Raw genomic sequence first — 18,836 nt, 5'->3', positions numbered from 1 at the left:
TTCCGTGTCCCTTTGTGGGTAAGTAGTTTATCATTTAATTCCAAAAGATATGCTGAGTGAGCTGATTTAGCCATTTGGCCAAAAACTTTGTTCCAGTCTTTTGTAAATAGAACTGGCAACTCCTTATGTCAAGCGTTTGTATGGGAGGGTAGTTGAGAATGGGGTAGAATGGACAAAAGTTTATATAATCAAGAAATTGTATTGGAGGGAGGATTTGAAGTGCATATTTTTTAGAATATTGTACAGTTCCTAAATAAGTTGGATCTTTCCCTATGAGTGGAAAGAAAGTGATGGAGTCGGGGGTATCTGAGCCAAGGTTTGTAGAATCCATTACCTAGATCTTCTATTTGAGTCTAGATTTCAAGTGTCTGGAAGTCCCTGAGGAGATACATAGGAATCAACTTGTGTATGTCTCTAGGACCAGATAGAATTTGATGGAGTCCAGGAGGAAACTCATTGTTTAGGGACAGGGATAGTGGCGAAGGGACTGATTTTTTTTTGTTAAACTGCAATATTTTAATAGGGGAACCATAGCACACTGCCTAATTGTGGGAAGTCTGATAACTCATGTTCTAATTTAACCCATTGTTTAATGTGGTACTCTTCATAAGAACATAATCTAGAATTGTAGTGTGGAAGATTGCATATCTATACAATTGTAAATTGAGTACTCCTAACCCACCTCTATGGTGTTGGGTAAGTAAAGAGTAGATTAACAATCTAGATGGACTTTTTTCCCAGATGTAGGTATTATAAACAGACTGTAATTTAATAAGATAGGCAGATGGTAAAAGGTATGGTCACTGTCTGGAAAATGTATACCATTTTAGGTAAAAGGGACATTTTAGCTGCACCAACTCTACCAATCCATTAAAGATTTTTAGATGCCCAAGAATTATTTTTGGATGCAAAATCTTTTAGAAGTGTGACATAGTTGAGGATCAGCTGAAAGATAGATCTGCAAATATTTAAAAAGAGATATTAAAGTCCAAAATAAACTTTCATGATTCAGATAGGGCATGTAATTTTAAACAGCTTTCTAATTAACTTTTATCATCAAATTTGCTTTGTTCTCCTGTTATTCTTAACTGAAACTAAATATAGGTAGACTCATATGCCAATTTCTAAAACCCTTGAAGGCCACCTCTAAGCTGAATGCATTTTACAGTTTTTCACAGCTAGAGGGCGTTAGTTCATGTGTTTCATATCGATAACATTGTGCTCATGCACGTTAAGTTAAAGAGTCAGCACTAATTACCTGAAATGCAAGTCTGTGAAATGATTAGATACAAGGCAATTATAGAGGTAAAAAGTATATTTCTATAACAGTGTTTATGCAAAACTGGGGAATGGTAAATAAAGGGAATATCTATCTTTTTAAACAAAAACATTTTTGGTGTTTACTACCCCTTTAAAAGATTTGCAATTGATTGTGAAAGGCCTGTTTAATTGCAGGATCAATGGGGGGCAATTTAACTGGCAAGATCTTTGATTTGGAGAAGTTCATGGAAAAGTTGCAGACTACCCAATTGTTCTAGTTCCGGAGAGAGATTAGTGGGAGAGATCAAAAAGGGATACTACACCCAAATTTCTTCTTCTTCGTGATTTGGATAGAGCATGCAATTTTAAGCAACTTTCTAATTAACTCCTAATATCACATTTCCTTTGTTCTCTTGGTATCTTTATTTGAAAAGCAGGAATAAAAGCATGGGATCCAGCCCATTTTAGGTTCAGCACCTGGGTAGCGCTTGCTGATCGGTGGCTAAATGTAATTACCAATCAGCAAGCGCTATCCAGGGTTCTGAACCAAATTTGGGCCGGCTCCTAAACTGTCATTCCTACATTTTCAAATAAATACCAAGAGAATGAAGAAAAATTTATAGGAGTAAATTAGAAAGTTGCTTAAAATAGCATGCTCTATCCAAATCATAAAAGAAAAAAAAATAGGGTTTAGTATACTTTTAATAAAAGGTCATCCATAAAAAGAAGCAATTTATATTCCGATTGTCCTATTCATATTCCTCTGATGTCATTGTTTCTCAAGTAGATAGCTAGTAATTCCATTGAAAGTATAAATAATAAAGGAGAAAGAGGGCAGCCCTTTCTGGTGTCATTCCTAATAATAAAAAGATCAGAAACTTTGTTTGAGCAGTAGGGGGAAGTATAAAAAGGCATAAACGTTTAGCTATCAATTCTTGAAGGAGACCAACTTTTGCTTGTGTAAGTTTGAGAAAGGTCCAATCCAAAAAGCCTATTCGGTATCTGTTGATAGGAAGATGGTAGGAACATTTTGAGTACTGCCATATTGGAAAAGATGGAGGATCTTTACTGTGTCATCTTTTAGCCTATCACTGCGGCACAAACCCAGATTGATCAGTGTGTATTAAGTGAGGCAGGATTGGAAAAGTCTGTTAGTGAGTATTTTGGAGTATAGTTTGAGATCAATATTTAAAAGAGAAAGGGTTTGTCTTGCTTGGGTAAACTGTGACATGAGCTTCCACCATGGATAAGGGGAATTGGTGTGTTTGATCTAGTGGATTGAACATGCTTAGTAGGTGAGGCAACAGTAGGGTTTAACATTTTTTATAATATGCTCCAGTGAAGCCATCTGGGCATGGACTCTTTCCTGTTTTTAAAGATTTTATGGCATTCACTATTTCCTGTGAAGTAATAGGTAGGCATAAAGTTTTGCTATGTAAGCTACTGCCCACACACATTAGGAAAATTTAAAAAAAAAAAAAAAAAAAAAAAAAAATCCTCATTCCTAAATTGTTGATCTGGCTTCTAAATTCTCAACAGAATTGTCAAGCCCTGCTGTATAGTTCCAATGACAGATTTATGTATTTCCACTGGGTCTGTAAGGGCACCTGGTTATTATAAAAGTACTACATTGCTTATTCGAAACACTTCCATGCGCTATGGTCATACACATGAACAATGCAGTAGAACTTCTAACAATAATAACAGCGACATGGAAATACATTTTCAGAACTTACATGCAAGTTTCGGAAGCGCACCAAACCTTTTGTTTGGGGTTAGATATCCTAGAGGAAGAAAAGAAATATCAGTGCATATCCTATATGAACAAATAAAAGCAGATTGGGATACGTATATTGTCTGTAAACGTAAGAATGGGGAGGGAACCACTAAGTCATGAAAGCTATAGTTGATTGTGTCTCTGCTCACTGGTTGATAGAAACAACTCCCATAGAGATAACTTGATTAATTCAGTAAAAGAATATTCATAAAAAAGGAACATTTTAAAACATTGCCTTTTAGATAGTAAAGAGAAAACCTGATATTATGTTTATTTAACGTTAAATGGAAAACACAATTGTGCTGTGTGTTGTCTGGATTTATATACTTATTTTTTTTTTAAAAAGAAAAAAGAAGAGGGTCTTGGTTACTAACCTTTGTAAAGGAGACCTTGTGTAACAAGCATGCTTCCAAGTGAAAGAGGAACAGCTGTATAAAATAAATAAACATATATAATTTTGTCTTACAATCCAAGACACTACCATGCTCAAAATAACAGATATCAAGCAACACACTATTTAGAGATCACTCTACGGTAAACAGTCTCATTTTAGGAAAGAAGGTTAAAAAGCTGAAAAATAAAACTCAAAAACTACATTAGATTATTTTTAAAGGTTTAAGATTAAACTTCCATTAAATACTGTATAATTGCATAATCAATACATGTATAATAAAAAGACAAGGCAATAGCATTTACTCTGAATTTCAAATGAAAAGTAGATATTTTTCATTGCATTTCCCTGACACCCTGTATCATGCGACAGCCATCAGCGAAAAACAGGTTGATATAGGTATACAATGTGAACTCTTGCACATGCTCAGTAGGTGGCCTTTAAACAAGCATTTGGTGAAACGCATGTCAGGTGTTCACACAGTTTGCTCCTATAGTACTTTCATAGGGGTAATTTGCTTACCATAGCGTTGATTGTTTTCGCATTAGTACATTATACTAGGGCTGACCCGTTTGATTGTGCTCTTCATAAAATTACTATTTTCATAGTAGGTTAAGCACAAAAACACCCAGTGGTTTTAAATAATTTCCAAGTTGTTCAGTGAAAGGATAGTTAACATTTGAATAGCCTATGTATGGATCTTTTGTACTCGCTGAACTCTAGGAAATGGGGATATTTATCCTTATTGTGCTGACCTAATAGATGAGATTTATTTGGGACATTGTATTGTTCCAGCGTCACTCTAGGATTTGTAGTGTTATTTTCAGGAGGTCAGTGTGTCTTTTTTTATTTATGTTTTTAACGTTGTCCTAGTTTTTATAGAGACTATTAAAAGTTACGTTTTATAGCCCAGGCTCCCCACACTTCCCATTTTACCCACATTTCCCATTTTTAATCTGCACACCCACTAGGGATTAAGTGTGCTTATTTAATGCTCTTTTTTTCTCTCTCTACTAATACATGCTCAGTAGGCTCATACAATGTGAATATAGAAAAAGGACGGTGTACACTCAAGTAATATAAGTGACAAACCAGCTCCCGTCTCCTTCAGGCGTCTGTATAACATGCTGTGGGGTGGTTAAGTAAAAGAGGTTTATAATATAAGATGGTACAATATGGGCTTGTTAAATCAGCAAAGACCAATCAGTGTCACAAGGGGTTAATAGATAAGTATGGATAATGAGGGTTTATGGTTACACGGCCTTGAAACCTAAAATGCTTCTTTCATAATTCAGATGGAGCATCTCATTTTAAATAATTTTCTAATTTACTTCTTGTATCAAATTTTCTTTTCTTCTCTTGGCATCCTTTGTTGAAAAACAGAGTGGCAAGATCAGGAGTATGCACGTGCCTGCAGCGCTATATGGTAGCAGTTTTACAACAAGGTTACACATTAGCAAGACCACTATATGGCAGCACTATTTCCTGCCATGTAGTGCTCCAGACATGTGCACGCTACCTACCTAGGTATCTCTTCCTCAAAGTAGACCATGAGAACAAAGCAAATTTGATAATAGAAATACATTGAAATGTATCTTTCTTCACACAGTGAGTCCATGGATCATCTCTAATTACTATTGGGAATATCACTCCTGGCCAGCAGGAGGAGGCAAAGAGCACCACAGCAAAGCTGTTAAATATCACCTCCCTTCCCTCCAACCCCAGTAATTCGACCGAAGGAAAAAGAGAGAAAAGAAGCAACAAGGTGCAGAGGTGCCTGAAGTTTACAACACAAAAACCTGTCTAAATAAACACGGCGGGCCGTGGACTCACCATGTCGAGAAAGAAAAAATGTATCAGGTAAGCATAAATTTAGTTTTCTTTCTAATAACACAGTGAGTCCACGGATCATCTCTAATTACTATTGGGAATCAATACCCAAGCTAGAGGACACAAAAATGAGGGAGGGAAAAGACAGGGTACCTAAATGGAAGGCACCACTGCTTGAAGAACCTTTCTCCCAAAAGAAGCCTCAGCCGAGGCAAAAGTATCAAATTTATAGAATTTTGAAAAAGTGTGTAGAGAGGACCAAGTTGCAGCCTTGCAAATCTGTTCCACAGAAGCTTCATTTTTGCCCAGGAAGAGGAAACAGCCCTCGTAGAATGAGCCGTAACTCTCTCAGGAGGCCGTTTTCCAGCAGTATCATAGGTGTCATGCCTCTTATCATATGCTCCTTTTTCATCTCCTTTTGCATTGTATAATTAACATTGTCTGGCCCTTTAAGGATTCATCCTCTCATGCTTCGCTATTTAAGGCACAAGCACACCTACCAAAGTGCTTGATATTGTAGTCACTTCCTGCTTCAGTTCCTACACAAGCCTAACCTACCTGCAGCCTGTCAGACTTTGAACTGTCAGCCTCTCTCTCTCTGGATATCGCGCGCAACGCTCTCCAGCTGTTCTACCTGACTGGAGCCCTCTTAGCTTCCTGCAGTGACGTCACACGCCAACCGGCTGCCGCTTCTCAGCTGTTCAGTTGCTCTTGTGTACTCCTCCAGACGGCTACCGCTACACCTCTCCACTAAGAGCCATGTTTGCTATATGATATTGATGTGCAAACTAATTTCTCACCTATACTGTTGCAACTTGCCACTGTTTATACATGCTGTGTTAAGACCTCCTGGGTTTGTTGACCTGCAACATTAATTCAGTGCTTACACCACAGGTGGCAGCTATAGTTCAATTTACCAAACAAACCCCCTACTAACATTGCTTAAGAGGATCTCTGGGATTTCACATTACTAAAGCTTAGTAATTGATGTAATTTCCCTTGTGTTCTCTGTGCTACAAAATAATAATTATTTGTTTACACATCTCAGCAGCTGTGGTCCAACAAAACATTACTTTTCTTACAGAGCCTCTGCTAGGCATCACAATAGGCCAAACGCATTATACTCTTCAGCCACAAAGAAAGAGAAGTAGCTGTAGCTTTCTGACCCTTGCGTTTCCCATAGAAAACCACAAACATGGCAGACGACTGGCGAAAATCCTTGGTCGCCTGTAAATAGTACTTCAACGCACATACCACATCTAGGTTGTGCAGCAGACGCTCTTTATGAGGAGGAGGGTTAGAACACAAAGAAGGAACAACGATTTCTTGATTAATGTTCCTATCCAAAACCACTTTAGGGAGGAACCCTAACTTAGTACGCAGAACTACCTTATCCGAATAAAAAATAAGGTAAGGGTATTCATACTGCAACGCCGAGAGCTCCGAGACTCTACGAGCAGAAGAAACTGCAACAAGAAACAAAACTTTCCAAGATAACATCTTAATACCCAAGGTGTATCACGATCAAATACATCTTGTAATTCCAGTAAGTCTAGGTCCTCATCATCAGATTCTTTAAAACAGAGCCTGCTGAAGAACTTTAAGAACAAGGTTAAGACTCCAGTGAGGAGTAACAGGTTTGAACACAGGCCTGATTCTGACCAAGGCCTGACAGAAAGATTGCACGTCTGGTACATCCGCCAGATGTTTATGCAACAAAATAGACAAGGCAGATATTTGATCCTTCAAAGTACTTGCAGATAAACCCTTCTCCAGACCCTCTTGGAGAAAAGCCAGAACTCTAGGAATCCGAACTCTACTCCAAGAGTAACCTCTGGATTCACACCAATACAGATATTTACTCCATATCTTATGGTAAATATTTCTAGTTACAGGTTTATGAGCCTGAATCAAGTTCTCAATAATGGACTCTGAAAACCCGCTCTTAGATAGAATTAAGCGTTCAATCTCCAAGCAGTCAGCATCAGAGAAACAAGATTTGGATGAAGGAAGTCTCCAAAGTGGAAGACGTCTCCAAAGTGGAAAAGAAAACATCTCCACTAGGTCCGTATACCAGATCCTGAGAGGCCACGGCGGTGCAATGAGGATCACCGACGCCCTCTACTGTTTGATTCGAGCAATGACCCGTGGAAGGAGAGCGAATGGAGGAAATAGGTATGCTAGACTGAAATTCCAAGGAACCGCCAGAGCATCTATCAGTACAGCCTGAGGATCCCTTGACCTCGACCCGTACCTCGGGAGCTTGGCATTTTGACGAGATGCCATGAGATCCAGCTCCGGCTGACCCCATTTGAGAATCAAGTTGGAAAACGCCTCCGGATGTAGTTCCCACTGCTCAGAAAATCCGCTTCTCAATTGTCCACTCTTGGAATGTGGATTGCAGATAGACAGCAGTTGTGGGTCTCCGCCCACTGAATAATTTTGGCTACCTCTGTCATGGCCAAGGGACTCTTGAGTTCCTCCCTGATGATTAATGTAAGCCATAGAAGTTATGTTGTCTGAATGGAACCTGATAAACCGGGCTGAAGCCAACTGAGGCCAGGCCAGAAGAGCATTGAAGATTGCCCTCAGCTGTAGCATGTTTATGGGGAGAAAAAAACTCTTCCTGAGTCCATGTCCCCTGAGCATTCAGTGAGCCCCAGACTGCTCCACAACCCACCAGGCTGGCGTCCGTTGTCACAATCACCCACGTGAGTCTGCGAAAGCAGGTTCCCTGGGAGAGATGATCCTGAGACAACCACCAAGGAAGAGAGTTTCTTGTCGCCTGATCCAGATGAATTTGCGGAGACAGATCCGCATAATCCCCGTTCCATTGCCTTAGCATGCATAACTGTAGAGGTCTGAGATGGAACCGGGCAAACGGAAAGATGTCCATAGCAGCTACCATCAGACCGATCACCTCCATACATTGAGTCACTGACGGCCGAGGAGAGGACTGAAGGACCAGACAAGAGTCGCGGATCTTTGATTTTCTGACCTCTGTCAGAAATATTTTCATTGATAAGGAATCTATTATGGTTCCCAGGAACACTACCCTTGTAGCTGGAATCAAGGAACTCTTTCACAAATTCACCTTCCATCCGTGAAAATGCAGAAAAGATAACAATATCTCTGTGTGAGAGTTTGCATGTTGAAAAGATGGCGCCTGGACCAGAATGTCGTCCAGATAAAGCGCCAAAGCAATGCCCAGCAACCGGAGCACCACGAACAGAGCTCCAGGGACCTTTGAGAAAATTCTGGGAGCTGTGGCAAGGCTGAATGGAAGAGCCACAAACTGGAAGTGTTTGCCTAGAAATGCGAACCTCAGAAACTTGTGATAATCCCTGTGAATGGGAACATGCAGGTACGCATCCTTTAAAACTACTGTTGTCATGAATTGACCCTCTTGAACCAAGGGAGGAATGGAACGAATAGTTTCCATCTTGAAGGATGGTACTCTGAGGTACTTGTTTGGAATGAATGAAAATTACTCTGACATCCCTTCTGCTTATTCCTCTTATCCTGAGGGACAAAATGACCCTTTCCTCCCGTAATGTCAGAAATAATTTCAGCCAAGCCCAGCCAAAACAAGGTTTTACCCTTGTAGGGAATTGCCAAAAGCTTCGACGAAACATCCGCAGACCAGGATTTCAACCATAAGGCTCTGCGAGCCAGTACGGCAAAACCAGAAATCTTTGCTCCCAGCATAATAACTTGTAGGGAAGCATCCATAATAAAAGAATTGGCCAACTTAAGGGCCTTGATCCTATCCTGGATCTCTTCAAGGGGAGTGTCTGTCTTAATAGAATCAGACAGCGCATCAAACCAGTATGCTGCCGCGCTGGTAACAGTAGCAATACACACCGCAGACTGCCATGGTAAACCCTGGTGTACATACATCTTTATAAGAAACCCCTCCAACTTCTTATCCATAGGACCCTTAAAGGAACAACTATCCTCTATGGGAATAGTGGTTCTCTTAGCCAAAGTGGAAATTGCCCCTTCCACCTTGGGGACCGTCTGCCAAGACTCCTTAATTGAGTCAGCAATTGAAAACATCTTATTAAAAATTGGGTAATGAGAAAAAGGGATACCAGATCACTCCCATTCCCTAGCAATAATCTCTGTAGCCCAATCTGGTATAGGGAAAACCTCCACCATGGAAGGTACATCAAAATACTTGTGTAACCCACTCATCTACCTCACTAGCCTTAGCAGAACTTAACTACAAGATTCTTGCATGCTGGTACCTCACTCCCCAAAGAATACACAAGATTTTTTTCCGGAGGCTAGCTCAAGGAGGCTGGCAGAGTATCTGTAAATGTCAGTGGAATATATATGATAAAATAAGTATGAAATCTCTCAAATAGTAAGTTTGAGTATGCTCATTTTATCACTGGATACATTCTATGTATTCCAAATCTGAGATCAGACATGAGATACTTTCTCCTGATTTAACATAACATCTAAAAGTTTAAAAGAGAGCCCTTTGAAAATTCTCAATATACATTCTGACCTGGGAGAAGCATATGCCAACAGACACGTGATAATTTAATACCATGGCTCACTGGATTTCATTTGAAGCTTAATTAGATTCAGGAAAAAATTGTTTTTAGCCGAAGAAATGACTACATATCACCTATGTGTTAAATTGTCTCTGTTGTGTTGAATCCACGAATTCTAGACGTTACGTCTAGATGAAAATTAGGCCAAGCAGAAACATTGCATTGTGGCTGTTAAATTCATTTTAAAATACAACTGGGATCATTTTCAATACTGTATAAAAATGTACAACTCCATGGATCCGAGAGGTGCATTCCAGTTTTGTAATAAATTAAATGAATAACTGCAAATCGATGTATAAATGTTTGACATTTTTAACAACATTATTTCTTTCTTTCAGACCTGCATCTGGTGTTTCATGCATTCATAAATTTATTAGAAATATGAAATATACTGCATTCCTATTGAGATACAATACAATGCCAGATATCTAAGGGACAAATTGGGATATATATGCTGATTTTTTTTTTTTTTATATATATATATATATATATATATATATATATAAAGTTTTTATTGAACAGGTTCATAAAACATGACAGGAGATACACAGTACATGATACAATAGCATACTATTGAATTCCATCCGGTTGCAATTATAGATTATGAACATGCAGCTTCTACTTTGAATCAATCAAGGACAAAAATTGCATATAAACAACATAGGCCTCTGAATAGGCCAACCTTAGTATATGTCCATCTTTAGTTGAGGAAACCCTTTTTTACAATGATTAGATAAAAGAAAAAAAAAAAGGAAAGAAAAGGAAAGAAAAGGAAAAGAAGAGGAAAAACAGAGCGATGAAGAAGAAATGAAGCAATAGCAAGAAAAAGAGGGGAAGAAACATAGGGAAAGAAGAAGGAAAAAAGAGGAGATCCAGTAAGGGTGGGGGATGAGGTAATCTCTCCATTATTACCCATCTTGTAATATAGTGCATCATCATTGGGTAGGAGCCCAGGTAAGGTCAATATTATGTTGGTACCTGCAGTGATTCCCAATAGAGTTTTATATTTAAGAACGTGTCATGCCTATTTTGTTTAAGATAGGAGTATTCTTCCAAAAGAATGAGTTCTTGTGTTCTAACTGCCCATTCCGTAACCGTTGGAATAGTATGGGATTTCCACTTTCTGGCAATTAGGGATTTTGCTCCGTTTACACAAATTTGAAGTAGGAAAAGTCTAAGCTTGCAAGGGATCCGAGGTCTAGCATTGAACAGTATAATCATTGGGTTAAAGTTAAATGTAATACCCAGTAACGGGTGTAATATCCTTTCTAAAGAGTCCCAGAAGGTTCGCAGGCTAGGGCACGACCACCATATGTGCGATAAAGTTCCATATATGCTGAATTTAATAGTAGCTATACTCCAAAGTTTTCAGAATAAAAACATTTGTTTCTTTATTTTACAGACAGCAAGATGTTCTATGAATATTAGCCATAAACATGGATATATGTGGATATTTTCTATTTTAACATATAAATTGCTAAAATACTGGTGTTTGTTGTCAAATCGTACATTTTCTGTTATGTTAAATGAAATATAGATGCTGACAAGAGGTTTATTAATACAAGAAGCCATAGGATGTTAAATAATCACTTTATAAGGATGTATTAAATTGTTAGCAATGATGATGAGATCTGCATTTGCATTTGTCTGCTGCTCCCTATGGGATTAAAACTGGTATGACAGCCATATAAATTAACTATTGGAATACATGCAGAGCCAGATGAGACAATCAAGGAGGCGTCTTCCAAATAACCAATCAATGCTAAGCATCCGAAGGGCCAATCCAAAAAGAAAAGCTCCCTTAAGGGCCTATCAAATTTAGCACTGATGATTAGAATAAAAATGGGTGGGATTATATTGCGTGATATAACCCCAGGCAAGAGAGAAAAAGGGGGCTACTGCTGAATTTTTGACTGACAAACTGCTGCCTTGGGATCCAGTCTATTATAAAGCAACCTGGGCTTAATTTTTATCCATCTCGCAAAAATGACCTCTTAATTTATGAGGTGAAATTGGATTTATCAGAGGAACCCTGGAAGAATTGAATTGATTTGCTTATTTGGTGATGTATGACTGTTCTATAATTTGATATCTTAAAGCAAATACATTCATTATTGCTACAGTCTAATTGCAGTTAGTAAATTTACAAGGGCCCAATTTGTATTTTAAACTTGTGTTTCATAGCCCTGTTCTCAGATTTCTGGGAAGGAACATTTGGAATAGCTACGACTGTCAGAAACCTTACTCACTGATTCCTTATATTTCCTCTTGCGCTTTCCCTGCAGCATGGGAAAAGCATCAATCACCACAGAAGACATGAGAATAGCAATGCCTTGCAAAGTAACTCCAACCGGAGTGATAGAGGAAGCGCAGGGCACTGCATGTGTGGACTATAAAGTTTGGGACACTTGAGGAGAAAGCTGCGGCATATCTTGAACATTTTCAGGAGACCCCTGAACAGCATCCGCCTTACACAGTGCTAGCTCAGAATCAAAAAATCTATCCCTGTAATTCAATGTTCTCTCAATACATGAGGAACAGAAAAGGATTGGTAGTTCCACATTAGCCTCTTGGTCCATCTTTACCCAATAATTGAACAAATGAAAAATAAAATACTTTTATTTATTTTTTAGATTATGTCACAAAAAAGTTACTGTTCCTTTAAATGTTAAAAACAACAACTTTTTCTTTTCCAATGCAAAAAAAAAATGTTGGTATAAGCGCACCCCAGGCAGCCTCTACACCTCAGCTATTTCTGCCCTGCTGAGGTGCCTACCTGTCCTGCTGACCGCCGGAGTCAAAAGATCCAGAGCTGCTCCACCCGGTATCTGGAGACCGCAAACACTGAAAAACATAGCCGCAATGATCTACGCCACTCTTCCGGCACTCCGGAAGTGAGAAGTGAAAAAGTGCGCAAAAACTCTTTGACGCTTCAGAACAGACCCGCCCATCGTGGGTGTTTCAACCTGAACCTCCCGGCCGGCATTAATCTTCACACTGAAGGTAAAGCCGCCGAGAGCAAGTAAAAAAAAACAAAGAAAAAAAACACACAACCACCCTGACCGGAATAAAAACCAAACTGAGCCAATGTTCTCCTCTCGTCCCCAGTGCCTGCATAAACTGCCTCACATTATCTTATTTCCCCAAAATAGAATTAATGCCTCTGGTGTCCCATTTAAGGCTTGCAGTTAAAGTGCCATTATTTTTCTGTAACCTGCTTAGAAACATAAATTTAGCACTAACCTCAATATAATCTGCCTGGCAGCAGGGCAGCTCACTAGGTTTGAGAGGCAGTCTCCCTCACATGGACCTGGGGAAACAAAAAGAAAGACTGAATAATCCTACTCAGGCTTTCCAGTTAGGGCAGCAACACTATTTGGGAGGCGCTGTGAGGATTATACCTCACGAGTTCCCAATTGCTTAAGAACCACCACTGCTCTACTGAAGAGACTGACATGGACTACGGCTAAACCCCAGGAAGGAACAGAACAAACTTGCTCTGCTGAAAAATAATAAAATCTTGATTGAAGAATCTTCTTTCAGACTCCTAAACTTTACCACCTCCTTGCTTTTAAAGGGACAGTCAACCCAAAAATTACTGTTACTTATTTAGATTAGTTAATTAACAATCTTTACATCAAACTCTAGCCCAATTTTCATCTAAATAAACTTTGGCAGAAAATAAACTTACTAGATCTCATCTGGCCGTTTTGAAATGGCCACCTGACTCCTTCTCTGACGTCTCCCAAAAGCTTGAACTGCAGCAATAGTACAGGATCCTCTCGTCCCTGCGCGCTCCTTTCATTCAGCTCCTTTCATCAATCATGGCTGACTGATATGACAAAGATCCCACAATCTAATATTTTATAGAGGGGAGGGAGAAAGAGCACTATATCTACAAGATGCTTCTTAATAAATTAAAAACTATCAATAATGGGCAAATGTATGTTGCAGTAATAAAAAAAAATTGTAGACACTGTTGTATCACAAAACTAAGTGCATGAAGCTGCACACACTGTAGAGCTTTATAAAAACAATTGCTTGCTTTTAACTGTCAGTTAATACATTTGCCTTGGTTTCATCCTGTGACAGTAAACGTGTACTTTATTGTAATCTTTTCCTTTATTGAGCAAGATGTTGAGTTGTAGAATATAGACGTGTGCTGAAATGTTTATAAGATGACTTTGGGTGCTCCCACGACCACCATGTCCGGGCACGTTTATTACGGGTTAGGGTATAGGGAGAGGGTAGAGGAGCTCTCTGTCATCTTTATACCCGGGCATTAGTTGGAACAGAGTGACTGTCAGACCGGGTCACTGGGAGCCATGATAGTGCCAGTGCACAGCCCGGGTAGCCCGGAGTCAGCAAGCAGCGAACACCCCCCAGGAAAAGACAGCGGCTCACACATCTCAGCCCAGAGGAGAAAGCGGTCAGGAGGAAAGAGAAACTGCCTGGGCTCAAATAACAGGGAAATCTAATCAAAGTCCTGCGGGATAATGCTAGGCAATGACTCGAAACACAAAACAAAGCTGGCAGGAGAGTCTCAGTGCTAACTTGCTCACTATTTGCCTGTGCTGAGGTGAAGGGAGCGATGTGCAAAACGTACGTTTTACAAGTGGGAGTCTGCAGTTGATACACTTACTTGCAGGCACCAGTGCTGTCTCCAGAAAACAGATGCAAGCTGTGATCTCCGCTCATACTGACTGTGCCTGACACAGCTCACAACAGCCTACTACCTAAAGAACAGCTTTCATTGCTGTGGCAGCAAAATCTATGCTTTGGTGCTAGTGCGAGTGTGATCGCACAGTACTGGGACACCGGGCGCCTTAGAAAAGCTGATCGCCAACATAATAGGCACTTAGGCCGAAATAAGTTTGTGCACGGTGTCCCAGTACTGTGCGATCACACTCGCACTAGCACCAAGGCATAGATTTTGCTGCCACAGCAATGAAAGCTGTTCTTTAGGTAGTAGGCTGTTGTGAGCCGTGTCAGGCACAGTCAGTATGAGCGGAGGTCAGAGCTTGCATCTGTTTTCTGGAGACAGCACTGGTGCCTGCAAGTAAGTGTATCAACTGCAAACTCCCACTTGTAAAACATACTTCTGTGGAGCGCGCAGGGACGAGATGATCCTGTACTAGTGCTGCAGTTCAAGCTTTTGGGAGACGTCAGAGAAGGAGGAGACTAAACGGCCAGATGAAATCTAGTAAGTTTATTTTCTGCCAAAGTTTATTTAGATGAAAATTGGGCTAGAGTTTGATGTAAAGATTGTTAATTAACTAAGCTAAATAAGTAACAGTAATTTTTGTGTTGACTGTCCCTTTAACGTACACAAAGAATGAATGGGGTTGGAGGGAAGGGAGGTGATATTTAACAGCTTTGCTGTGGTGCTCTTTGCCTCCTCCTGCTGGTCAGGAGTGATATTCCCAATAGTAATTAGAGATGATCTGTGGACTCACCGTGTCATTAGAAAGAAATCAGTATTTCAGGCTGGTACAGCAATGAGATAAAATCTTCATACTGCGGTCTTAAAGAGCCATTGTACAGATTTTGCTCACTACATCTCAGACAGATAGTCTCAACGTCTGCTGCGTCAAGTGTTTCTGGGTGATACATACATACATATCGGCTTATTAGAAGAGTTAAAAGGACATTAAACACTAAATAAATGCTAGACAGAAATATGTATTCAAAGCACAGATTAGGTTTAAGAATAATATGCAAATACTGAAAAAATTTGGAAAATTTTAATATGACATCATCATGTTATAACCTAGGTTTCCTTCTGTGCCGAGTCCAATTAGGGACAGTTATAAATGGGTTTTACTAACTATAATACCCCATTTTATCTCAAAGTGTCCCTTTAAGTCTTGATGTATGCAAGTAGTATTATGAGTAAGGTAGAATGAAGATAAAAAAAAAAAAAAAAAAAAAAGAGACATGTAGAGGTGCTTAAACAGTGAAGGTGTTGAATTCAGTTTTGGACATATACAAATATCAGACACTGTTAAAGGGACAGTAAACACCTTGAGATTTGTATATACAAATGTTTCGTTTTGCATAACGAATAAAACAATTTTGCAAAATATGTTATTTATTTTGGCCCCTTTTCATGTAATTTAGCTCTATATAGTTGTATGAAATCATGCTAGATAAGCTTCCTACAGACACCACAGCCTCCTTGTAGGGCTATGACAGGAAGTAATGGACACAGAACAAAATAAATTTAAAATAAATAAATAAATAAAAGAAGGTAAAATCCATTTAAATAAATGAATCCTATAATATAAAAGGCCAAGTATGTTTGTCTGAAGCTGTCATGCGCAGTAGAGACAGCACGAGGACAAACACACCTGGCCTTAGAGTCTACCTGATCTGTTGCGGCACGGTGACGTGGGTGGAAGTGGGCGTGGCTGGGGCGGTCATGCGAGAAAGAGAGAGCGCAAAAGAGAGCGAGAGAAAGGGGTGGGACTGATGTACTGCAAAAAATGGCCCGTGTGGGCTTTAGGACTAGTACATATTGCAATTATTTCTATTATGTGCTTTTTTATTACAATGAAACAGATTGTTTAATATCCCTTTAAAAGCAACAGTGTAAAAAGGGTGTTAACCACACAGTTTAAAAAAAAATCACCATCTTGTGCCATTCTGGAGCAGGACATGGCTGGTGATTGGTAAATACATACATGTAGTGCTACTGTTTCACTCACTGGCATATTGTTCACAAGACAGACACTGTATTGTGCATGGGTGTGCACATTTAACTATGTGCTTACAACTTTGCAGGAGTTAAACATAGTGAAAATTGAGCATTTTTTATATTAGAATGTTCCTAAAAGTATTTTCCTGTAAGTTGTGTTTTGTTTTTTAGACCATGTGCCAGTTTAATAAGCCTCATTTGAGCAGTTTTATTTATATCATTCTGGAGGAACTAGCAGGTGTTGCCAGGTGATCATCATTCATCATCATCAGGTATTTGTAGAGCACCAACGGGTTCCGCAGCGCTATGAACATGGGTGGTATATAAAAATGATTACAGGGATCAAATGGTTGAAGGGTCCTGCCGAGAGTTGCACTGTTGGCTCTTATGAAGGTGAACTACAAAACAGCTGGGCTCATAGACTTACATGCTGTGGGGTTTTAGGGGATAGCAGTGGAGATAGGAAAGTTAGTGTAGGTTGTAAGCGTCCCTGAATAGTAGACTATTCAGGGAGCACTTGAAGCTTTTAAAACTAGGGGAGATTCTTGTGGAGCGAGGCAGAGAGTTCCATAAGATGGGAGTCAGTCTTGAGAAATCTTGTAGACGGGAATGTGAGGAGGTAACAAGAGAGGAGGAGAGTAGGAGATCATGAACGGAGCGAAGGGGACAGGAGGGAGAGTATCTGGAGACAAGGTCTGAGATGTAAGGGGGAGCAATACAATTGAGGGCTTTGTGTGTCAGAGTGAGAATTTTGTGTTTAATCCTGGAGGCAAGAGGAAGCCAGTGAAGGGATTGGCAGAGAGGTGCGGCAGATGAAGAGCGACGTGCAAGGAAGATGAGCCTGGCAGAGGATTATGGATTGTAAAGGAGCTAGGCGGCAGCTAGGGAGACCAGAGAGGATAGAGTTGCAGTAGTCAAGGCGGGAAAGGATGAGAGAGTGGATTAAAATATTTGTTGTGTCTTGTGTAAGGAAATGTCTAATTTTAGCTTTGTTTTTAAGGTGGAAGCAGCAGGCTTTAGCCAAGGACTGAATGTGAGGAGTGAAAGAAAGATCTGAGTCAAGTGTGACCCCAAGACATCGGGCATGTGAGGTTGGGGTAATGATGGAGTGGTCAATAGTTAGAGACATGGGGGGTGGACCAGGTTGTGTGCGATGTACCCTGTACAACATGCGTCGTTAAGGGGTTATAGATACGCACTGAGGAGTATCTTTGTGCGCTTCCTTTTTTCATTCCAGATTTAACTTCGACGAACCTCCACCTGCATACCCAGGAAGCTGTCGGTCTCCTCTACTATATCCAGTCTAAGGACTTTGCTTATCAATGACTGGAAGTAGTTATTGGATTGCTTTCCACTTTTAAAAAAGGTATCTTTAGTAAATACTTTTTACAGGTATAATTCATACTTTTTATTCTACCTTTTTTTTGTGCTTTAATTGTCACAAGTCACAGACCAGTTGAAACAGTACACAATTACCTTTTACAATCTTGGAGGTTTCTGGGCCTTAAAAGGACACTGAACCCTTTTTTTTTATTTTGTGATTCAGATAGAGCATGCAATTTTAAGCAACTTTCTAATTTACTCCTATTATCAATTTTTCTTCGTTCTCTTGCTATCTTTATTGGAAAAGAAGGCATCTAAGCTTTTTTCTTGTTTTAGAACTCTGGACAGCACTTTTTTTATTGGTGGATGAATTTATCCACCAATCAGCAAGGACAACCCAGGTTGTTCACCAAAAATGGGCCGGCATCTAAACTTACATTCTTGCATTTCAAATAAAGATACCAAGAGAATAAAGAAAATTTGATAATAGGACTAAATTAGAAAGTCGCTTAAAATATCATGCTCTATCTGAATCACAAAAGAAGAAATTTGGGTTCAGTGTCCCTTTAAGGTAGCTGAGTCCCAGGTTTTTATTTTTTTAAACTTACCCCTTAAATACAGCTGCCTTGTAACAGGCCGGCACTCCCAAGTTCTCAGGGATTGGTGAAGTCACTGGCATTCCTGCATTTTCCCTCCTATACCAACTTGCTTGGCCAGAACGTAGCAGGCCTTTAGGGCAGGGGGACCTGATCACCTACCAACACCAGCCCTGGGATGACAACCAGTTGTCATCTGCACTTAAAGGGATAGTAAACCCAATTTTTTTTCTTTCATGATTCAGATAGAGCATGCAGTTTTAAGCAACTTTCTAATTTACTCATATTATCAATTTTTCTTCATTCTCTTGCTATCTTTATTTGAAAATGCAGGAATCTAAGCTAAGTAGCCTTTTACATTCAGCACCTGGGTTGCACTTGCTGATTTGTTGTTGTT

At 39.6% G+C, this 18,836-nt stretch overlaps 1 protein-coding gene across 1 annotated transcript in view; it reads right to left on the bottom strand.

The window, feature by feature from the left end:
• OCIAD2 (OCIA domain containing 2) overlaps positions 1 to 18,836 on the bottom strand; it is a 44,315-nt gene that overhangs the window by 10,382 nt on the left and 15,097 nt on the right. Inside the window, exons 3-4 of the mRNA XM_053700866.1 lie at positions 3,412 to 3,465; positions 2,997 to 3,044 (exon numbers count right to left, since the gene is read on the bottom strand). Of these exons, the coding sequence (XP_053556841.1) occupies positions 2,997 to 3,044; positions 3,412 to 3,465 (102 nt within the window). The remainder of the gene's footprint in view (positions 1 to 2,996; positions 3,045 to 3,411; positions 3,466 to 18,836) is intronic.

The sequence above is a fragment of the Bombina bombina genome, chromosome 2 (genome assembly GCF_027579735.1).
Source record: "Bombina bombina isolate aBomBom1 chromosome 2, aBomBom1.pri, whole genome shotgun sequence".
NCBI classification, from domain to species: Eukaryota; Metazoa; Chordata; class Amphibia; order Anura; family Bombinatoridae; genus Bombina; species Bombina bombina.
The sequence above is the reverse complement of the archived record's forward strand: the minus strand, read 5'-3'. Positions and strand labels throughout refer to the sequence as shown.